This window comes from Manacus vitellinus, unplaced genomic scaffold, assembly GCF_001715985.3.
Source record: "Manacus vitellinus isolate BGI_N305 unplaced genomic scaffold, ASM171598v3 scaffold_30_pilon, whole genome shotgun sequence".
Lineage (NCBI taxonomy): Eukaryota > Metazoa > Chordata > Aves > Passeriformes > Pipridae > Manacus > Manacus vitellinus.
The window spans coordinates 7,573,702-7,597,929 of NW_021940291.1; the positions used below are offsets into that span (position 1 = coordinate 7,573,702).

The 24,228-nt window shown below is 40.8% G+C and overlaps 1 protein-coding gene across 2 annotated transcripts in view; it reads left to right on the forward strand.

The window, feature by feature from the left end:
- The window catches only part of MICAL2 (microtubule associated monooxygenase, calponin and LIM domain containing 2), a 146,954-nt gene that overhangs the window by 45,149 nt on the left and 77,577 nt on the right, over positions 1–24,228 (forward strand). For both annotated transcript variants that reach the window (XM_018076037.3, XM_018076038.3), the window contains exons 5-9: positions 18,079–18,286; positions 18,935–19,051; positions 20,163–20,264; positions 22,126–22,281; positions 23,187–23,287. In XM_018076037.3, the coding sequence (XP_017931526.2) occupies positions 18,079–18,286; positions 18,935–19,051; positions 20,163–20,264; positions 22,126–22,281; positions 23,187–23,287 (684 nt within the window). The remainder of the gene's footprint in view (positions 1–18,078; positions 18,287–18,934; positions 19,052–20,162; positions 20,265–22,125; positions 22,282–23,186; positions 23,288–24,228) is intronic.

The following is a 24,228-nucleotide window of genomic DNA, read 5'->3' on the forward strand; positions in this document are numbered from 1 at the left end:
ACTAACACTGAAGGGTTATTTCGTGGGTAGGCAGTGTTGAAAGTCTCTTTATTCTTATTTGTATCATTGCATTCAAACTTCTCAAAAGGACCAGGGAGAAGGACACCACATTACCTTCAGTACTTATGGAGTCCTCTGTTCCTATTCATTTTTCATAAGCTCACAAAGATTTTTGTTTTCTAAGGTAATAAAGGTCCTTAACATAGTTTTATTTAAAGAGTGTCATTTCAGCTATTTGCACTGTGTTCCAGACAGCCACTGTTTTTCTCCTTTCCTTTTTTCCCCTTCGTTTACCTTTTTGACCTGTGCTTCCTTCCTCCCTTTTGTTCTTTGGCAAAGTCCTTGAACATATGTCATGGAGCATCTTTGTGATGAAAACAGGCAGGAAAGGGAAGGAATGAGAGAGCATCCGATGATTAACAAATTATAGGAAATATTCCACATGCACCTTAGCCATGCAGATACAGCCCCAGGTCCAAATTTCCATGGTCAGTTTGAAGAAGTATTTGCAGCACAAAAAAGCGGTTTTAAGACCCATGTGAAATGTAAATATTAAGTCTTCTCTCAAGTGTGACATTACAAAGCCAAGGCCTAGTTCTGCAAACTTCTTAAGCAAAGCCATTAATTTTTATATATGGTGAGAAGACTCATGGAAATGGCTTGGTACACAAAATATATAGCCTGTGTAATGCTTTACAAGGTTGTTAAGAAGGAGGCCAATCAACACCTTCCACAGTGTTGAAAGTTTGATATTACTGCTCTTTGAGATTAAAGATTTATTTTTAGTGGCGTGGTGTAAGTATTTGCGGAAATTAACGGACATATCTAGGATGCAAGTATGATCAACTTGCAAATGGATATAGAATGTCTGTATGTGAATAGTGTGGGTATAGATATTCTGTGAAATGCTTGTAGATGTTCATCATGAACCTGGATCATGCCCAGACCTGCACTTCACTGTGTCATCGCTGATTTAACGAGAGAAACATGAATCTTCAGATTGCTGGGAATGAAGGCAGTAACCGCAGCCTGTGGGCTCGGTGGGGATATCTACCAAACATTCCTCACACGTGAATCACAGTCTGCTCTGAAAGCCTGTCTCTGCTCCCTGAGTGAGAGGAGGCATGTTGGGGAGAGGAGTGCAGGCTCCCAGGTCATGGCAGTGGTGGGCTCTGACAGCCCCACTGCAGATAAGGAATTCTCAGAAACGTTGGCAGCCCAACCAAGGTGCCAGTGCAGGGAGATTAGGCTACAACAGACATACCAACATTCCCCTTTGGTGCAGCTGGTGATGTTAAGTTTCTGTCTTACTTGCATGCTATGCCAGGTACCATTTTTAGCAGTGAAGCAGCAAACAGGAGTTGGCAGCTAAATCCTGGCAGCAGTGCCCAGCACTCACCTCTGCAGGGTTGCCTGGGGAGTGGTTGAGGTAGATCAGCCTGGAGTAAAAAATCTTACTTGTTAAAGCAGGATCACAAAATGAGCAATGAGCTAAGTGGATTTTTGCAATTGCAGCTCTGTAAACAGTGCCAAGGTTGCTAGTAGGCATCATTTTAAAAAAATACATGACTTGAAGGCTTTATATGAGGTTGTGGCCTCGAACTCTGTAGCTGAGTCTGCAGCTCCTGGTTCTTAGATATGGCTTTACAATCTTCCCAGTCTTTGGAGGAGATAAAGGATATACAAGGCAATTGGGTTCTAAATTACTCATGGGAGGGATTTTTTTGTTTGGTTTGTTTTTGTTTTTTTTCTTCTAAATGCAGTGAAAATCTGCTGCCTCACCCAAAAACTGTTTGGGTTTTTTACGTGTTATTTAAGGGCTGAGTGCTGTACTTGTTGATTTTTGTGCTTATAAACTCTTCAGCCACGCTTAAGTTACTCATTACAATATACACAAGTTTTATACATACACAATGTTCCACTCCAACTAAATAACAATAATCCTGTGTCTTCCCTGCCCTTGAAGAACATTGCCAAATATGGCTTTCAAAGTTTCTACAATGATACAATTTTAAGCTGGATGAATAAAACCAGTTGAGCAATTTTTAAGAAGTTCAAACCCACTGCTATTTCAGAATTGTCTTACTGGGGGCATTATTTTCCCTTGAATTCTTTATAGAACAGACAAACAAACAAAAAGGCACCCCCAGAATAAAACCAGAGCGCTGTAGAAAGACATGCACAAAATTGGGGCAGAAATGAACTTTTTCTGAAAGTGTAGGAGCTCACCTGTAGGAATGCTAATTCTGTATAAAACATAAACTTCCTTCAATCTCAAACTTGTAAGTTGGGAATGATTCCTGTTCAGAATTGCTATTTCTGGAGCTGGCATTTTCACAGTTCACCGGCATTAGAGAGGAACAGAAGTCTGTCCTAAGTAGGCAAAACTGTAGCTATCACACTGGTTTTTGCAAATATGTCTAGAAAAAGAGCACATTTTTTTTATGATGACAAAGTTTCTCTCTGGTTTTCATCTTTTACTAATTAATGCAGAGTAGTGTGCTTGGAGTCTGAAGTGGTTGTTTCTTCAGGGAACGAAAGGTAGGTAGCTGAACAATCAGAAGAACATTTAAAGGTTTAATGTATGTTGTTCCCCATCCTGGTAGTTTGAATGTCTCTATGCAAAACATAATGCAATGGTGAACAAGAATTCATCCAGCTAGTGTTGGTATATTCATTAGCCTTTTCAAGACATCTGTGAGTGTTAACTTTCTGTATGGAGCACATTCATTACTTGCAGTTGATTTACTGTCAGTTTACCTGTGTAAATGATGTGAATATGTGCATGTACATATAAATGAGGCTCCCACTGATGTTTGAGGTAAGTATGTATATGGATCAGAGGGTAGGACCTGGCTCATGCTGTGCACCTGAAATTCTGGCTCTCCCATGCTTAAGGAGAGCAGAGATTGCTGCACATAAAACATCCCAGACTTACTCTCAGGGAAGGTGTTGATTCTCTCTAAAGCATGCAAATATGGTGTTGTCTTCCCCCTCAAACCTGTATGCTGTTTTTTTTCAAAACACAGGCCTACACTTGAGAACTAAGGAAACTTTGTTTAAAGTGCCACTGTGTAATTATCAGCTGCTTTAGTAGACTGGCATCTCTCTCTGAAAGTCCCAATTTCAGATGATGGTGTTGGGGGGATGGGGGTGACACAAATTCTTGTGCACAGCTTTGGTCTTCTTAGCATTATCTGTATTGTAGACCTTGGGCACAGATCCTGGGCAGAGGACTTGTACAGTCCGAGCTGCAGTTTCGAGGTTGAACTGAACAATATTAGCATAAAGCAAGGAAATAAAATTGTGTACAGAAATATGTGCATATACACATGTGCATTTGTATGTAGATGTGTATATGGAATTATACAAGTTCTTAAAAACCAAATTATCTTGAACTCTGCCATAGAATTGTTAATGTTGGAAAAGACTTCTAAGATCATTGAGTCCAACTGTTAACCCAGCACCACCATATTAGCCACTAAGCCCTGTCCCCAAGTGCCTCTCTAGTTTTACTCTTGACTGAGCTTGGCCTTTCAAATCTTATTTTATAGTAGATTAGGTTTCCTTCCAAAAACTCCTGTTGGGAAAGCTATTGCAAGAGAATGACTCTAAAAATATATTTAACCATGTTTCCAGGACTTATGTGAAAACAGTGGCTGGTTTTGGTAGCATCATGTGCTGCCAGTCTTACCTGGACTTAGTGGCATTGGTGCCCCTGCTGCAGAGAGGGCTCCAGGGATCCTTGGGTAGGTTAATGATTAGCCAAAGCAGCATTACAGAGTGTGTGTGGTTTCAGGGGAGTTGGGGACCAGGGTGTGAGTCAGCAGAAGGGGAGCCCTGGGTCAGAAATGGGGCTGGAAGTTTTGTGCCTGACTCTGCACTAGTTCTCAGCCTCGTCTCCCTGTACTAACCACAGTGGTGTACCTGTGAGTGATAACAGGAGGATGGTCTTTGTCTGCCAAACCCCTTCTGCCTCTTTTCATATTGTCTTCATTTCCAAAGACTGCCAAATATATTACTTGGGAGTTTACAAAACTTACTTTGCCTGGTGCTCTCCTTCCCCCAGAGCTGAGAAAAGCAAAGGTGCTCCTGGGCTGCATTGAGTGCTGCCACATTCTGTAGCAGTAGGGTGATGAGCAGGATGAGGAGTGAATACCAGGTCCATATCCTTGTTAGGTAGAAATTGGCTTCCTACCAGTCCTCAGTTGTTTGCAAACAACCTCTTCTGCAGTCTTGCCCCTCATGGTAAGTGAGGCAGGTTTGGCTTTAGGTGTCTTCCTCTCCCCACCTTGCTCTGTAGTGCTAAACAAATACTTGTCTCTTAATTAAGCAAATCATCCAGCATGTATAAACTTGCAGGTTTGGTGGCTACATTTCTTCCCAAAGTGCTGGCACTTGTTGATCCTTCAGAGACAGCTGTGGGATTTTCAGCCAGGTTTCTCCAGTGCTGTGCATAGTGGTGCAGAAGTCAGCGAGGTTGTGTGTTCAAGTGACCTGACTGATTGCATCCCTTGAGACAAACATTTGTTTTTTAAGAGAGTAATTGAATTGTAAGATGAAAGAAGGGAGTGCCAGTTGTGCTCCAACTCAAAAATATCCATATTATAATGAAAGCTTTAACCTGTTTATTCTATAAAGAGCAAACATCCAGAGGCACATCCCTTTCACTGGTTTCTTCAAAATAATGATTGAAATGGGGAGATTTCCAAACCTGATAATCAGGGTTTATAATGAACACACCAAACTTATCATAGATGTATTAGATAGTGTTGCTAACTTGTTTATTATAATGAAAAGGCATTCCTGTGAAGGTCATAGAACTTGAAACTAGAAGTTGACTACTGAATTTAGGAAGCTTAGGGAATGAATGGTTGTGGCTTTTCAGGGAGATACATTCGGCTGCTTTTTTGTGTGTTTGTTTGTTTTTTTTAATCCAAACACACACTGATTGGATAGTAGAATCCAGAAGCTATTGAGACTTTTGGGAGTATTAAGGGCCACATATTCCAGTGACTTTTGAAGTGACACCTAGGTGTGTTTGGTATACTTGAAAGACAAGCTGTTTATTTTGATATCTGTGTTTCTTTGCTTTTGTCTTTTAGGACAGGGCACCTAAAGCCTTGTACTGGATTTGCGTTGTAAATTTTTTTTTTAAGAGTTTTAATAAGCAACTTCTGTTTCAAAGCAGTAGAAAATATGGGACTAACGAGAATGAGTGGTAAGGAAAACTTATTTGAGATGAGAAACAGTGAATCACCTATGAACATGCAGTGAAACCTCAGTTGTTGAACACTGTCTGTGCATTCATTTCTCTAAGGATTTTTAGAGAAAGGATCAGGAGAAGCTTGGTTTCATCGGGTGATGACAGGACACACAGCAGACAGTTCTTTGAAAACAAAACAAAGTACTTGACTCTTTGAGATGTGTTTTAAACGGCGATTGAGCCAAATTACATCATCAAAAGCAAATGTTTGGCATGTGATTCGGTAATGAAATCACTTTATTTTTATTATCCTGGAGACATTTCCACAAACATATGGCTTTTTCAGCTTTATCAGTCGTGAAAAGCAATGAAACCTGGCCAAAGTAGCATAATCAGACAGCCTAGATAAGACTTTTTGAGCATCTGGGAATTTAATTTTTTTTTTTTTTTTTGGCTTGCAAGGTAACAGTAGCTTTACATCTTACTTCAACAGCACTGTGCTGTTTCTCTGTCTTTGCAAGTAATCGAGAGAAGGGAACTGTCCCACCCTGACCTGATTTCCTAGATATTTTATAAAGATTCCCGCAGGGAGTGACACCCTGTTACTTTCACACAAACCCCCACTATTGTCACCACGAGTGGCTTAATTAGGTCTGAATGAGACAAAAGGTTACGACAGGGTGTGTCCCGGTGACTGTGGCTTTGCAGGGCTTTGGGGGCTTGGCCCTGTGGAGCAGCCGGGCTGTGTGTCCGTCCGTGGGGCTGTGTGTCCGTCCGTGGGGCTGTGTGTCCGTCCGTGGGGCTGTGTGTCCGTCCGTGGGGCTGTGTGTCCGTCCGTGGGGCTGTGTGTCCGTCCGTGGGGCTGTGTGTCCGTCCGTGGGGCTGTGTGTCCGTCCGTGGGGCTGTGTGTCCGTCCGTGGGGCTGTGTGTCCGTCCGTGGGGCTGTGTGTCCGTCCGTGGGGCTGTGTGTCCGTCCGTGGGGCTGTGTGTCCGTCCGTGGGGCTGTGTGTCCGTCCACCAGGCAGGCTGGGGCAGGGGGCAAGGGGTGCTCCTGCCTGGCCCCTGTCCCAAAGCTCTGCTGATGATCTGCTGGAGTCAGAGAGAGGGAGAACTTCAGAGAGACCCCGAGGGTGCCAGGTGTGGTTGTTGGGGGTTTGTTGTTAGCTACGTTTCCAGATTTACTCGGCTAATGTTTGTGTACTGATAAGTGAGGAAATACATGACTTTTGCTACCAAGAAGCGATTAAACACTTGGCTGCTAGACCCCAGATTTCAGACAATAAGGCAATTTCCTGTCTCCTGGAGCTCAGGTCCTTCCCGAGGTTCCCATGTCTGCCCTGAGAACGGGGGTTTTGGGGATGTGGTTGCTTTCTTTCCTCTTTCTGCTGACAAATCTAATTCTACGTCATCTTCCGTTTAGGCCTCAGTGCAGACAGCTTTTAATATCCTTTTGATAGGCTGTAAAATACCAGTTTTAAGAGGTGCTGCGTAAGAAGAGAAAATGCAAAATATTTTGGTAGTAGCTCATTTTATTAAGCTAACAACAGAACTTCTATTTGCATTTTCTCTCTAAAAAGCCTTCATAGTGATGGAGTTTATGGTGAAAAAAGAAGTTTAACTAGGAGCTGTTATAAAGAAAATGTAGAAATTCCCTTTTAATGCCCTTGAAATTGTGTTTATTTGCTTTACTTTCTCTGCTACACTGTCTAAAGGTGGATTATTTTATGTCAGATAGTTCTCAAAATTCCCACATTCCCTAACCTGTCTACACTTACACACAAAGTTTGTGTCTGCAACAGCCAAGTTTCTGTAAACTATTTGCCATTTCAGATCCCTGGGATATTTGTGCCTTAACCTGTATATCTGTTGAAAAGTGCTTATTGAAAAATGATCTGAGTTTATACCTTAATGTGACATTATTACAATTTTCTAGTTCTTCGGTCTTTGTTCAAATTGGGGATGGTTGGCTGAGCTTGAAGCTGTATTTTGAAACAAACCTGATGGGGGGAAACCTAAGTTTTTCTGTGGTGAAAAGCCTTGTCAAGGAGAACTGGCAGCTGGTCACTTCTTGTTTCAAATCTTCCAAAATTGTGAGAGTCTGGCAGGTACCCAAATGGGCCTTGGTTTTGTTCTGGAGGAGCAAGTGTGAACAAGCAGGACTAAGTTGCAAGTGCTTTGAAACACAGGATTAGAATGTCTAAAATCTTGAAGAAATGGTCTGAGATCAACAGGGTAAAATTTCTGAAAGCTGCTAGAAGATTGAGCCTCTCAATGAAGGGGTGTAATACCCAGAGAAAATTTGGAATATGTTGCAGAAAATGATCTGGTGCTTCTAATGAACCACACATGCAGCCTGAGTCCATAAGGTGTAGTGCTGATCCACAGGGAGCTGATCCTGGGAGCCTGTCTGAGGAGGCCTGCAGTGTGTCAGGGACTGGGATGTTTCCTTTCCACCAAGTTGGTGCAGGAAAAATCCTAGCTAAAATATTTTGCTTAGTTTTAAGCAGGCAAGTGGTAGATAAACCAGAGCAAGTCTAGAACAGAGCAACCGTAATGGTCAGAGCTTTAGAGAATGTGACCTGCAGGAAAGGCTTAAATACCTTCACCTAATCTATGTTAGGGGAGGCCCCAAGGTGAACACCATGGAGTTTTGTGGAGCACATCCAGAACTGCTGAACATTTCACCTTCTCTCTCTAATAGTCTGGCTGATGCTGCTAGATCAAATTCTGATTAGTTTTTCCAACTTCATGTTTTGCTCTGGACATTTGCTGCTCCTGTTTCAGCCCTGAAGAACAGCTTGTGTTTTCCAAGGGCAGGCTGTTTCTGCTTAACAAACCAACCAAGAGATACTGCCTGACTTGTCTTGCATCACTCTCTGGATCTGACTAAGATACTGACTGAGAAGGAACCATGTGGTTCTGCCACACTGTGAATTGGCCTTGTGTTGCTTCCTTCTACTGCCCTTTTGAAAGAGTTACAAGAGCAGCTCTGAAAGGACCTGTGCAACAGCAAAATGTCCCGGTCCTGCCTGTACTGTGCCATCCTTGCTGGATTTACAATTCAGATAAAACAACTGCTCCAGGGTAAATTGCAGCTTAGATTAGAAAACATTGCAAGAGATGGCAGTGAGCTTCCTGCCAAGGACTACACACCCAGAGCAGTAATAACAAGTTATGCAGATCAGCGAGTGCTCAGTGGAAGGCAAAGGCATTTCTCTCAGGTTCTCCCCCTCTCACCCCTTTTTTCTCTCACTTGTTTTTTAGCAAGGTAGGAAATAGTCACATATGGGATGAAACCATTCCTGACTCGGGGAGCTGCCGCTGGGTCCGGTCCCTGCTTGGCCAGCTGTGGGGCTGCAAGGGCTGGGCCGGCTTCTCCATCTCCTGCCTGGCTGTAGGCATCTGGGGTAGGAAGTTCACTGCCTGGCAGCCTGGATACAGCCCTGATAGTGGCAGAACAAGCGCAGCCGGTGTTGTTGAGGCAGGTGTCTCCATCTGAATTTCACCCTGGCTGGAATGTGAAAACAGGCTCATTAATACGTGTAAATAAACACTGATCTTCTGTGTATGTTTATCTCCCTTCTATTGTGTCGGATGTTGGTGTAAAAAAGACTTACACCCCGTGATGTGCAATTTGCTGCCAAGTTTTGTCTGCAGCTTTTTGCCCCTCTTTTTGAAGCATTCTCCTTTTTATTTTTTTTTTGCCATTTTATATTTACTTTTATTTTCCATGACTCTTCCCTTTAGTAAGAGGTTTTTATGTACCTTCTTTATTTTCATCAAAAAGGTTTTGGAAATGAGAACTAGAGAAGCCACTGTGTGACATGCTACCAGCAGCCTGGTTTGTTGGTTCTGAGTGCTGTTAACTTTTCCTGCTAAAAACCTTCCTCAAAAGCGTTATGCTAAAGGCACATTTTCTAATTCTGGTTGTTCAAATAATTCAGACCCATCTTGCTTGCTGACCCTCTCGAATGCCACGTTGCCAAGAGGTGCTGGTTGATAATTCATAGTGTTATTAAATTATAAGTAAAACTGTAGAAAGTAAAGGCATTGTCTATCCATGGTAAACTGATTTGTGCAAGTGACCAGGTAAACCAGAAAAAGTCAGGTTATCACTCTTTGGAGCTGTATTTAGCTTTACTAGATAAGTGGCTACAAATGCAAGCACTCGAAATGTAGTGACTTGGAAGACTGGATGAGCTGGAAAAAAAGAGACCTCAGGAGCCCAGAATTCCTGCCTTCCTGTAGCATTTTGAGCTCATCTATAGATTCTGTACACTACTGTACAGTCATTCTGCTTAGGAAAATTAGAAATTATGGGATTAAATGATTAAGCTCTTTAAAAATAAATAAATAATAATTAAAAAGTCTGGATTCTGACTCAGACCTATGTCTAGTACTGTAAAAGCTCGTTTACCCAGTGCTGGCTTTTAAAAACCAAGCCTTCATTGGGTGTTGGTTAATAATTAATCTAACAGAAAGATGTATTTTAGAACGTATTTTAAAATATTCTGTGAAATATCCTCAAAGTACCTTGACTGATCACTTACTTGAAAAAGCCAATTTCGAAGTGGAAGCTTAGCTCACTAGATTGCTGTGATTGTTGTTCTTTAGTTGTAAGTTCTAGGTTCAGTGTATTATTTCATCTCTGTAGACAGTCCAGGCTGTAGCGACAGGACTGTTATTTTTAAAGAATATTATCGATTTCTTCCTGTAGCAAAGCCGTGGTTGTTGATCAACTGGCCTGCGTGCTTTGGATGCCACAGAGCACGAGAAATCCTTTTCTCTGGGTCTGTAGACAAGTCTTTGCTGGCTGGTCAGCCCCTGACCCTTGAAACCATGTAGAGGAATAACTATTCCTTCTCAACCTCACCAGCGTCACTACTCGCAAGGCTCCCAACACTTGGTCTCTGCTTAGTCTCTGCTGTGCTCAGAGGTGAGGCTCCTTGGTGCCTTTATGTCTTTATCTTTGTTCATCAGATCTCTGTTTCTGGATGGATTCTTTGGTTTCACGGTTTTGTTCTGGGCTTTTTTTGCTAAGTTTTTAAGTATAGCCTTGAAGCACTATCTCAATATGACAGGCGTAAGCCTACACAAACCAGGCAAGGTACTTACATGCTGCCAACCATGCTCATGGCTGGGATAGTCAGGCAACATTCTTTCTGCAAGGTTTATCTTGTTTTCATTTTGATTGTTTAAGCAACTGGCCAAAACAAGAAAAGAAAGTAATCTCTTCTGGGTTTTGGGTGTGGGCTTGTTTTTTTTTCTCTTCCCCGTGTTTTGATTACAATGAAAGACAGGTAAGAAAACAGCAAACATACTCTTAATTCCGAAGGATGTTAGAGGGCTTATTTTGTGCTTTATTTGAGGACATTTTTGGATTAAAGCATTTGCCTGGTTTCTGGTGGATAATATGTTTATTGAAATGAGTATAACATGTCTCGTCAGATGGTGTGCGGGTTTTTTCAGATAACTGTAACGGGTGCAGGAGAACAAAGTTTCCAGGGATACTTTCCTGTGATATGTATATCAACTGCAATGTTTTTAAATTTTTTTTTTGGCAGATTGTTATAAAAGGTCTAAGATCAGGTTAGCATATGACCAATGCCACCTGAGAGAGCTCTTCAGAAAAGCTCCAAAGTCCCTACAGCTCTGCATCACTGAAGGCGCTCTTGACCTTCCAGCACCCTGAATGCACGCAGCCCTCCTTTAATATATGCCATAGCAGAATATAAATTTCAAATGTCTTTCATACCATTGTTTTGATTTCAAAGCATGGAAAACATTTTATGCACAAATCTAATATTAGATAACCATGTGGCAGAGAGGATGGACAGACAAGTGCATCCAAATACATCCAGGAAAAATGAAGGCACATGTTTTTTTCCATGCAGAAGCTTATCTTCCAAAAAAGAGGAAAAAAAATCCCATTAAAGATGAGCCAAATGAATGCAATAATTGTACTAATGTTTCACTTCTGGCATTTTGACTCAATAAAACAGGAGGGCAGTAAAGATAGATCCTCTGATCCCTGGATTGTGCTGCGTCCAGCTGCGAGTGCAGCAGCTGCAGGGCCCGGAGCTGAGGGAAGAACTCTGGCCAAAGTCAGCCTATGTTAGGTAGCCCCAAATCCATGTTACAGTCTTGGAAGAAAAAGGAAAAGCTGTGTCTCCAATTTTGCCAGTCACTGATCTGGGTACCTTTAGTATGAGAGGACAAAACTGCATATTTCTGAGCGGCTCAGCTGGGGGTACAGAGAGTGAACTGGTTGTGATTTGCTTCATGCACCAAGGCAGGGTTTAGTTGCAATTAGAGATGCATGAGCCTTGGTGTTCCCAGCTGCCTTTAAACTTCCCCAACAGTGTTTTTTTTTTTTTTTATGTGGTATTCACTGTCCATTCAGCAAGATGCAGCTAGTCTTAATAATATTTTAAGGTAAATTTTGGAGCTATCTGTAGAGCACTTAAGCAGTATCCACGTAACCCTTTGGACAGTTAGGACTTCTCATGAAAATGCATCTAACTGAATATTATTTTTGTCAAATGAAATGTTTTTAACCTTGCTAACTTTATAAGGAGTTCATGAAACATGGTACAGCAGAGAAAAAATACACTTTTAAATGCTACTTAATCTTCGTAGGGCAAGTTCAGTTAGCTCCTATGCCTTCTCTCCCCCCTTCCTTTGATGGAAGAATTAATTTCTATTTATGTAGTTCTTTTTAAGATTTTGCATGTAGTGTATATCTGTTAACCACAGAAAATTTGGGTATATGTTCTGGTATTTGACATCATTCCAAAAATGAATAGAAGAATTCATGTTTTAAGTCAGCGCTGTCCCTTTTCTGTATATGTATGCAGTCAAGTGGACACCTTCCAAATCACTGTCCTATTTAGCTACAGTTGTCCTCACTGTTCTTGACAGGGTCATGTTCTGTTGCCTTTTACTAAAAGCAGTTGTATGGGTATGGCAGTGCTCAGCAAGCACCAGCATCTTGAGCAGCGCAGGGCACGTCGCTGTCACGGGAGTGCTGTGCTCCTGCAGCTCTGATGTGTCTGGTAACCGAGTTATTTTATAGCAACACGTCCTTTGTTGGGGTCAGTGGCTGGGCTGGTTTGTGGCAAAGTAGGTGACAAGCGCTTTGTACAGGGGTCTTCATCTGCAGGAGCAGAGAGTACCTGAACAGGGTTGTTGAGTTTAGCAGAGCAACTGTGTGTTGAAGTGCTTAGGTAGACTGGGCCTGTAGCAAGACTGGATTTGCATCTTAAATTGACAAAACATGTCATGCCTGTTGTAAGCTTAACATTTATTTCTTTTTTCATATTTTTTAAAAAATTAAAACTCCAGCCTTTGACATTTTTAATGTCTGAAGTGGCATGTAGATTTTAATCTTTCAGTCTCTTCCATTATAATACTTCCAACTTTAAATTGGTTGCAGGGTACTTGTGACTGCACTGCTGTATCCAGTGGCTGTCAATGAATTTATGTGATAAAATCTGAGACTGCAAATGTGAGATGAACTGTAAATCAGGAATGTCCTACTGAGCAGTCCTATTTTTGCCAGAAGCATTCTCATATCTAGTAAAGGGGATGGAGTGAAAAGCATTGTGGTGGAGAAAGCTTCCTGCTGCAGCTTCTGGTAGCTGTCTGCCTTAGCTGCTTATGCAGCTGTTTCACTTTGGAGCCTTTCCAGGGAACAGTCACTGCTGATCCAGAAAATGTGTTGTTTCATTACATTTTGTGCCTGTCTCATGTTGCATCACATTTAGCTTTATCACTAACAAACACTTGTCCAAATCCACGTAGGATGTAACCCTGTGGAATCAGTCAAAGTAGTCCTTGGTGCATCTCTGCTGCTTTGGGTGTTTCAAAAAGGCCAGGGCCAGTGTGAAGACCCGGATCTGGTGGCAGTGGGAATGGACACACCTGAGGCCCAGAGCAAGCTATAGAAGGAGGTTTGCCATGGAAAGGCAAAGCATTCTGTCCCTCTGTGTCCTGCAGGAGTCTCCTGTCACTGTGTGGGGCGGCCCACTGCTGCTGAGGACACCTGCACTCCTTAGGGTTAAGGGGTTTAGAGGCACATGGGGAAAGCCCCCCCTTGGTACTCGTTTCTAGCAGCATGATCCATTCCTATAGGTTTTTATTTCCAATTGGTGATTTGGGTAAATATTACATTAGGCTAAAGGCAGTTAACTAACTTGAGCAGATGGTTTCCACTATTTTTTTCACTAGTGTGTGTGTGCATTTCCACTGAAGAGTAGCAGTGGTGCTCCTGACTTGGCATACCTTAGGACAGCAAAAGGTGTCTCTGTGTCTGTTGTGGAGCTGGAATCTGAAAATAATCTCCTCTTTTTCACCTCCAGAACTACTAAAAGGCAGAAATAAGAAAACCTTGAACTTCGGGTGTGGTTGTAGATTCTGTCTTCATCCCAAGAAAATACGGAGAGCAGATGATCATTGAACACCCTTTTATTTTCCAGGATTAATTTAATGATTGGGTACTTTGGGCAGAAGAGGAGTGAGGGATTTAGAGTTGGATGATAACAGTGGGATAATGCATTGGACTGCAACAGGATTTGTCTATTCTTAACTATACAAAGAGATGCTGTTTGGTTGCATCCCCCCCTCTGCTACTACCAACTGGTAGATTCCTTGAGTGTGATCATGTAAATGCTGAGGGGTAACATTTTTTTACATATTTTAAGGTCAGTGAGTAGATTCTGCCTCTCAATTAAAGTGGATGAGATTTTTGTGACTAGGTCATTGTGGAGTGTTATTTTCTTTTGCTTTGTTGTTGTTGGTTTTTTTTGTTTGTTTGTTTGTTTGTTTTTGTTAAATACAGTGCTGGTATTCTTGCCCTTTCCCTCCTTTCTTCCAAACCCTCCATTGTTTCCACAAGCTTAGTTTACTGTGTGAAAACCAGTGGAGGCATTCTGCGAATTCTCAGCTGTTAAACTGCATATGGTTTTTCCAAAATGGGATACAGGTGCCTGGATTCACAGGCTGCTGATTTAGTAGTGAGGGGATGGAAGGGGTTGCAAAAGGCCCCTACTTCACATCCCTCTCTCCCTTTCTTCCCCTCCTGCTTTGTAAATTGTGTGTTTGCACATTATATCCAGCAGATCATATCAAAAACCTGTGCCTGGCACAGAAGTCATTCTGCTATTGGAGAGGTAAATTGTGCTGCCATTTATCTCCACACTAAGTGCTCTAATTCAGTGTAGGAACGTTTTCTGGAGATTTTCAAGGTACTGCCATTCCTAAGCATACTAATGGAGAGAAAGTAACATCTCTTACAGTCAGACTGACCTTTGAATAGAATCAAGCTTATGAGACTTAGCAAATGCTGTGTATGTTTGTATTATTACAACTGAAAATTTCTGGTATCTTTTAATTGTACCAGGAAAAAAGTACATGAAGTTCTGCTTTATTCCAGTCTGAAGATAAATAATGCAATGTGTAGTGTGCTTGATTATAGCGTGGGACAAGATTAATGCAGAAACAATTATCTTTTAGGGAATAGTACAGTACTTTTTAACAGTATCATAGAAACATAGTATTTACTCAGTACCTTAAGTAGACAGCTGTTATAAAATATACATGGGTTTATTAGTTTTTTATTGTGAAGTACAAAAATGTCCATGCTTTACTTATGAATTTAAACTAGAATAGTCGTAAGTTTGTCATTAGGCAACTATTACTAGCCTGTAAACTGGCATTAGTCCTCTTCAGTGGGAATTTTCTAAGGAGTATTCTAAAAATGCTCTCGCAGAAGTTGAACAAAGACCAGCTTGTCCATTTACTTATGATAATTTATATTGTAAGTGTAAAATGTTCATCGTTGCATATATCTTATCAGTAATTGGTATTCATATCCAGAATGCTTGCAGGAGTAGATGAATTTAGCTCACGTAAAATCCTGATGAAAAGCACTTGTGGTGACCATTGCTTGTGGGAGTTGGTGTTTTATGGGCAGCCTGTCCAGAACTGCCAGTTACTGCATAACTGGAGTTTGGTGGAGGAAATTTGGTGTACATGAATGTATAACTGTTGGTTTTTTCTTTCCTCATTTATTGTTTCTCTGATTTTGCACTAACATGGTGTACTCTCAGGGCATAACATCCAGCATGATGCTGATTCCTCAGGCAGCCCACAGAAGTTTGCTTGTGATATTACTCTTGCATAAACTGCCCTGTAAAATTGTACAAATCTTTCTCCCTTCATTACCAGCCTGAACAAGAAAAATGCAAAAGCTCCTTGTCAGTCCTCTTCAGCAACTTTTACTTGGAATAACTTGTCAAAGATGCTTTGAAAAATCAAGTTATTACCATTTAGCTCTTTAGGGGATGATCTGGCACTGTTAAAAGGCAGCTGATGTGTGAATGGTGATATGGATGTTGAGAAGCCCTTGGTACTTGTCCAACCCTGTTTGCTATGTTTCAGGATTGATTGTGTGAGACTTCCTTACGTGATGCTGGTTGTCACAATCTGTGTTAAATTGCAAATTAATTTCAAAAGCAGGCCCAGATGAGCCAGGAGACTGGGGTAACAGGAGTTCAGAACAGGATGACATTCAAGGTTTGTTCTAGGCTGGCTACAAGAAGGTTTCTTCTGTGACTGCAAACAGAGAGCTGGGGAATGGTACTGTCCCTGACCTTACTTAATAAAGATATGCAGTAAGAATTACCTTTGCAAGGGTTTTGTGCTGGTTTTGACCCTAGGAGTTGGAAAAAAAACTTGACAAAATGCCAAGAGTAAGCTCTACACCAGCAGGAAGCATCCTTAATAAATCAAAGAACAAATAGCTCTGAGACCTAGATAATTATGTTTGTGGAAGGTAACCATGGATGATGGCAAATATACAACCATTTTTCATGATGTCTCTAGGCAATTATGAAGATACTTTGTCAATGGTGATAGGAGGATGGGGGAGGGCAGAATCCTCCTTAAAATTCTAACATACTGTGTTGCAGAGCACCAGGAAGAACCAGAAGGGCTTTCTGGGTGGGTTTTATTACTTGGCAGGATTCACTATGTCTAAATCTCCAAAGACTGCTTTTTTTTTTCCTTTTTAAAGTTGCATTTATGTATATATGATACAGTTTGTTAGCCAAAAAAACAACCCCGCCTCATCAGAGCATGTATGGGTTTATTTGTAAAATGTTTCTAACTGCTTGCTAAACGTGACTGGAAAATCCTGTAGCTGTGAAGGCAGTCACTCACTTGTCAGAGCTCAGTGTTCCCATGTTAATCACAAGAAGCATGTGCAAAAAACAGCTGACCCAGATCCACCAGTGAACCTCTTCAGTCAGGCTAAATCTGCACTTTATTTCTTCCTTTTTAATTACATCTGTTGATTTTTTTTTAAATTTATTTATTAATTTTTTAATATTCAGCATGCAGTGAGGAGTCTGCTTCTGAAACTGTGAATTAAATGTCATTTTAAGAGGAAGAAAGCCAAGTGGCTGATACAACAGCCTAACTTTAATATCTCTGGTTAACAAAACACTTGCCTAAAGCAAAACCAAAGCACCCCACAGGAGTTCTCTTTTCAGTGGGAATTTGTTAGAATTATTTATTAGATTTTTTAAAAAAATTTGCACTTTTATGATTGGATTGGACAAAAGTCATGGACAAAAGTCAGCACCAGATACTTTTTGCTTTAGTTGTAAAATTTGAAAACAAGTGATGAAGAAACCAAAATAAATAAATGACTCTATTTTATGAAATTGCAGTGTAATGGGAACCAGACTCATATCCAAACGAGCCTCCAGATACAGTCCGTGCCTGCTTTGAAACTGTAATCACTGTCTGGCTATGTGTGCAGGACACACAGGAGCATGTCTGGCCTGTGAGATAATGGCTTTGGATTTGCAACATGGCCCAGCTCTCCTGAGCTCTCCCCTCCACCCAGACCCACCTCAGCTCTCCCTGCCCCAGCCACTGCAGTGCCTGAACTGATGGCACAGATTTTGTGAAGTCTGGGGGGGGGGGTTGGTGGGAGGTATGGAACAGCAGTGTTGTCCAGCTGGAAAACTGTTTCTAATCAGTTTTTAGTAATGAGTCAAGGAAATGTAAGCATTAGATATGTTTGGGTTTTAATTAGTTTGCTTGCTGGAAATCCTTTGCTTGTTAATCTGTGAAAAATTACAGCTGTCAACTAAAATTTAGGCAAGAATCCTCTATAACAGTTTTGGAAGTGATTCTTCTGAGGATGCCCAAACTTAGATTTAAGCTCCTAAGCACCTGAAGGTGAGGATGTTGACCACTGGGTGAAATGTAACGGGGCAGGCTGAGTTCCCAGGACAAGTCTGCTGAGTTCTTGTGACAGGCCCTGCTTTACATCAGGAGGTGAACCACTTGGTTATATCCAGGGTACACCCTCACTTGAAAGAGAGAGTAACTAATGCTGTAAGGCTACTGGCTTATCACAGATCTGTTTAACAAGTCTAGCAAATGTACACCAATTTCCTCTGTAAAACAAAAAAAGCCTACACTAAGACCACTTATTTCCTTTCCCCTCCCTTTTATGTAGCTGTAATCCTGTTTACTGCAAGTGCTTCAGAAATGCTAAGTGGGGGTTGGACATATGTGAGCAGATGCTCAGAAGTGTTTGGCTTTTTGCTGTTCCTTCTGTCGCATCTTTTTACCAGATGCTTTTATGTCTGCACTAAGCGGAGTTCATCCTCTTGTGTAAATTGACTGAACACCACTTGCAAACAAAATTTGAATGTTAATTGACTTAAATAGATTCCTTGAATACACTCTCAGTGGTGCAAGTCCAGTTGACTACCGAGTCATACCAACAGAGTAAGTTAGAAAGTGTGTGGAAGTAATACAGAACCCTGTGTAAAACTCCTCCTTTTCTCTGCTAGTGTTTAATTATTGGAGGTGGCCCGTGTGGCTTGCGGACTGCCATAGAACTTGCCTTCCTGGGAGCCAAAGTCGTCGTCGTGGAGAAGCGGGACACTTTCTCAAGAAACAATGTGTTGCACCTCTGGCCATTTACCATCCACGACCTCCGGGGACTGGGAGCAAAGAAATTTTATGGAAAATTCTGTGCAGGATCTATTGATCACATCAGTAAGTATCTGAGGGTGTGGGCGCTGTTCCGGTAAGAGGCTGCCAAGAGCAGGAGATTAATGGAGAGTTTGACAGAAAGTTCATCTGCCTTAAACATGCGCTAGTGCCTGTGTGCACACACAGAGGAAAAAAGTGGCCTCATTTAAGCAAAATGGCAGTAGAACAAGTTGGAGTCTTATGGAGCAGCTTTTTTGTTAGTCTGGACTTGTTAAACAGTAGGTTTTGATTATGAAGTGTGAAGAATATTGATATTCATTCTAGTATTTTGAAGGTAGACACAACCCTAGTCTGAGAAAATGTACGAGAGTGGGCTAATTTAGAGGGAAATACGATGTAAAATCTTGTATCCTAAAATGGTCAGCATATTGGTTAGCAGATCCTTTAAATATCAAGAGGGAAAGCTCTACAAAAGTATGCTAAGCAACTCAACTGAAATGAGTTTTGCCCACAAGATTGTGCTGCAAGAGGAAAAGGAGACGGAAGAGAACAACATCCTGTGGTGGTTGCTACATTTGCATTCATCACAGTGTAGGAAATAATACTGCTTCAGGCTTGTGCTAACAATGAACATCAGTTCAGTAGCATGCTGGGAGCAGCTGTGATTGCTTACTTATTAAATAATACACCTTTGTTACTTGCTGTCTGCAGGTATTCGACAACTTCAACTTATCCTCTTCAAAGTTGCACTTATACTGGGCGTTGAAATCCATGTGAATCTAGAATTTGTGAAAGTCCTGGAACCTCCTGAAGATCAAGAAAACCAAAGTATTGCTTCTCATACTGTAGTTCTGTTCACAGTAACTTCTTTTTATGTGGGGCATTATGTGAAGTCATTCAAGGTAGTTGAATTCTGTTTAAAGAAACAGGAGTTTTTTTGCCCTTCTTATTCAGCAGTCTTTGCTCTCTGCAGTTGTAGGCATGATAAGTATCGTGGAGACAGAGCACTGATAGTTCCTAAAATATGACCCAGGCTGAGAAGCTGAGGTTTTGCACTATGCCTTCTGGCATGTGTTTGAGGCTTTGCAGGGAGTCTGGTGTGGCTTCTTGGTATCTTCTTGCAAAAACAAATTTTGATTGATAATATAAATATTGAGGATGGATTAAGCGCCTGAGGCCTCATTTTGCTTTCACATTTGATATAACTCCCACTGGCACATTGAGTCTTATCAACATTCTTATGCAAGATTTTTAAACAAAATAGAGAGAGATTTCTCATTCTTTTTTTCTTTTTTTAAAAAAATATTAATATTTAGGGTGTGGTAGCAATAGAATATTTTAAAGTTTTACTTCAATTGAAATACTGTGCTATCTCTTAAAAGGGTCATAAGTGACAGTAGAACAAATATATTGTTTTAAGTAGTTGAAGTGTATGTAATTTTAAAATATGGACAATACAAACATTCACACAATCAGCTTTGTGTTAATGCAAAGGTTAAATTTTGCTTTGTGAGTATGCTTCCATATAATTTCTATTTGGAAGACAATTAAAAGCATTGACGATGGAATGCTATTTTTCTTCTTTTAATACCCAGCTCTTCCTAGCTGTAACTACGTGTAAGGTGCTGCCCTGATAAGGTTATTTATGTGAGAATGAAGTGCTTAAGCATGTTCTTGTGATATGGGTCTGAGAGGAAGTTTAGTGCAGCAGGTGATCCAGACAAAGGCTTCCTTTTTTTTTTTATTGTCAGTGTACAAGCTTGACACCTTGCTAATACAGCTTGAGTGTAGCTTTGACTGCAGCAGAACTTTCCTCCATCAGGCCAAGGCAGAATTCAGTGAGAAGTACATGGTTTATCCTAGTGCCCTTTCTTCAGACTCTGAAATCCCTTCTCCACTGTGTTACTGAAGAATTAATAAATATCATTTGTGTTTTCAGAAACAGGCTGGAGGGCTGAATTTCTCCCCATGGATCACCCTTTGTCAGAGTATGAATTTGATGTTATTATTGGAGCGGATGGCCGCAGGAACACCTTAGAAGGTGGGTGTTGTGAATGTGTGCTTTTATGCTTATGTATGGTCTTTAGGGGATCTTGAAAGACCTGGGAGTCAGAGGAGAACACAGAGCAACAGGTTACCTTTCAATCCATTGATATCTGTGTGGAAACTGTTATTTTGTGTGGTATCTTTTGCTTTTGTTGTTAAGTTGTAGCTCAACTACAATTTAAAATTGTTAAAATGAAGACATTAAATGTTGTTACTGCTTCTGAGCTCTGTGTGCCTGCATTGCCTACAGAATGCATCACAGTGCCATTGGGCTTGCTTCAAGGTTAAGTAATTAATTATATTGTGATTTAACTTCGAGGAGGCTGACAAGATACATATCAGGAACTGCATAGCCTTTGCTGTTGTGCTGTAAATTTGCCCTGTATGTTTGAACTAATGACCAAAGGGTGATTACCAGGAATTTAGTGAAGTCATCAGAGGTATCAGTGTTTTTGTAGAGGAGATTGAGCTTCAGAAACAATTACTTTGGAAACAATACTAACAGATAATAAATAACTCTAAAGTGTGTGGGAGGAGAGGGGGTAAATGCTTCATGAACTTGAGTCACTGCTGAGAATTCAGACCACCTGAGCTGTTTTTCTTATCAGACACTGGATAAGCTGCTCCTGTATCACAGGAACAAACCTGTTACTTAATGATATATTTCCCTTTTAGGTTTGATTGTATCCATGCAAGTTTCTGTTCCCTAAGTACACTGTTTCCTTTTTCTATATTAGCTTCATAGTTTGTCTACTTATTCTTTTATCTACCAACCACAATATGGTTACAGTTAATTCCTTATAATACTCTATTAGAAATTTCCCTACCCTGTTGTCCAGCTGTGTCCCATAAAAGGCTGTTTAAGTAGTCAAATACCAGCAAAGTGAAATTATTCTTACCTCAGCTGTAGACTCTATTGAGAAGTTAATGGTTATCATCATACCAGGAACTAAGGGAGTATTTGGTGCACTGAAGATACATACAGAAGCTGTTACTGTCATATTAAATCTATCCCAATGAAATAGCAAGAGCATATCAAGAAGCATAGAGACAAAAATTTGTATTTTTTCTCATAGAATTCTCTCAAGTCATCTGCAAGTGGCTAAAAATATTCTAAGCACCCTCTGTCCTACTTCATAATTTAATTATGGATAAGGGGAACATACAGATGGAAAAACTTAAATGTTTAATTGCAGCAGTGTGGCTTAGTGGACTTTTTTTTGTTGTGAAAAGAGGAAGAAAAGGTGGAGCCAGAGAGCAAGGAACTTCACAGTCAGTCTCACCTTGGGAATATAACAGTTAAGCCACTGAATATTTTTCAACCCCAAATACTTTTGAAAAATCTCGTTAGCTGGTGGTGTGTGCACCTAAGCACTGCTACAGGGGTTTCTGTTTTTCAGATCTTTCTCTGCTGCTTTTGACTGCTGATCTCTTGCTTGTTTTTTCATGAACTGTTTACCACCTATGTAAAAAATACCTAATTTGCTATTTAGCGTATTAAAAATTCTCAGTCCACTAAATTTGATCTGTTCTATTTCCAGACATTGCCAAAAAATGTTCTATGTTTTACTTTAGTCATGATTTTCCCTTGACTTCTTCCCATAATTCCTCTTCAGACTTTTTTTTTTTTTAAATGAGACTTTATCTTGAATGCAGTACAGCTCCAATTTTGCAGCTGAAAATGGGGAAAAAAGACTCTTTGCATTCAAGGGAATTTTGGAGGAATGATGGAATGTACTGATGGTGTGTTGTTTGATGAAGTGTAGGACTAGATGTAGGAAAGGCACTGAGCTGCTCCCTCTCTGAAGTCCAGTGTGAATTTCCAGTGGCTTTAATTCTTTCTCTTTGCTTACCAGGTTTCAGGAGGAAGGAGTTTCGTGGAAAGCTGGCCATAGCCATCACTGCCAATTTTATAAACAGAAATACAACTGCAGAAGCCAAGGTAGAAGAAATTAGTGGAGTTGCTTTTATCTTCAATCAGAAGTTCTTCCAGGACCTTAAAGAGGAAACGGGTGGGTGCATCCTCATTTTTTCCACTACCAAATACAAGAGTCAGCAGAGGCCACCCTCCTATTCCTGATAACATCAATTTAAATATTCTGTATAAAAAAATTCCAAGTGATAAAATGTTGATGTCAGAATCTTGCAGATGGAGGTGTCCATTTATGGTACAGTGGGATATTTTTTTAGCTGAGACGTTTCCACATCATAGCTTGTTTTAATGTTTAAATTTTTCTCCACTGTAAAAATGTCTGCTATGTTGAACAAATTTAAAAGAGCATTTTCAGGGCCCAGAGATTTCCCTTAAGACACAGTTTTTGTTTCTATCTGTTCACATACTGAACAGCTTAAAAACTTTGAAAAAAGCTCTGCCCTTCTGGGAGGAGTTTATTCTTGCTTTTTGATGTGTAGAGCTGATAAACTGAGAATTTATCTGCTGTAAATACTAAAAATATAAACTGTGAAATACTTCTGATGGAAAGGGGTTTCAGGATAGTTGCACCCACTGTCAATACAAGCAATTCTGTTCTTGATTTACAGCTGATTTTTTGTATTATTATTATTGAAAACAAAAGTCCTGCTCAGACCAAATGCCAGAGCCCTAGCAAGCTGAAAAGCAGTTTGTTCCCTTGACACCCAATTGTACCTCAGAAGGCTGTTAATGCTGTAGTTAACTGGCTGTTCCATGAAAGAAAGCTGAGTAACTTTGATTGTGCTGAGAGAAACTCCTGCGGGGTGAGGCTAGTCTCCTCTCATGTTTTGTTTTATAGCATTTTATCCACTAATACTTCACCCCAGCAGGGAAAGCGAATGCATCCCAAGAAGGAAAGGCACCTGTGGGAATCACTCACATGTTGTTAGTAAATGACACAGGCAGTGCCCTGCAATTGGTAACAAATGTATTGTCTCTTTTCAGGGATTGACCTGGAGAACATTGTTTACTATAAAGATAGCACTCATTATTTTGTGATGACAGCAAAAAAGCAGAGTCTTCTGGACAAAGGAGTGATTATTAACGTATGTAAAAATGCTGGCTAAACCTTATTTTGTTTACATGGCGCAGAATAAATGTGAACATCTGCATAGATGTTGTGGCATGTTATAGAGGGTGTTTATAGACTTAATTGTTTCATTAAAGCTCAGGTCACTTGGATCTTACTCTGACTTCTTTAAAATTCACTTTTACCTTCAGTCAACACAAAGTTTCTATAGAGAACTGAAAACAATACTCTCTAAATTTATCAGTTCCAAAACTGGCTGAAATGGGATCTTGACTCACCTTGGAAATACGTGGTGTGATCATTGCACCAGAAAATAAAAACCTCATTTATTTAAAGGTGAACTTAGCACAGTTTTATCAGCCAAATAAGGAAGCATAAAAACCTACCCCAGGCTAAATTGCAAATTCTCAAGTGGGTGAAATACAGTAGAAGGAGGCTTATAAACACAATGGCATGAACTTTCAGAGGAACTTGGGGTTTTGAGGTCTTTTTTCCCTTTTTTTTTCTTTTTTTCCTTCTTCTGTAAGATGTAGGGGGTTATTTTCTTTTGTTTCTAGAAAGTGTTATGGCACCACTTAAATTTGTCTTCCTGGAAACTCAAGAGAGGTTAATTTTTCTTGCAAAGTAAAACAGTGCCAAAACAGTCGAGTGTAATTTCCTGAAGGAAGTACTTGTGGGGAACTATCAGAAAGTTTCTTGGCTTTCTGGTGGGACCACTTAGCTCAGTGCCATAATTCCTTGCCCTTTTGAAGGCCAGGGGCTCCCAGGGCAGAACAGCTGTCCATGACCAGCCAGGGTGGGAGTGGGGAGGGGCTGAAGCCCTTGTGGGGAGTGGGTGATGAGCCCTGGGGTTGTGGGGTGTGGGGGCAGTCCCAGGAGATCTGTGGGGAGTTTGGAGAAGAGGGGCACTGGCTGTGGCTCATCAGAGCTGTTTTCCTGACCTACTCAGGTCTGAGT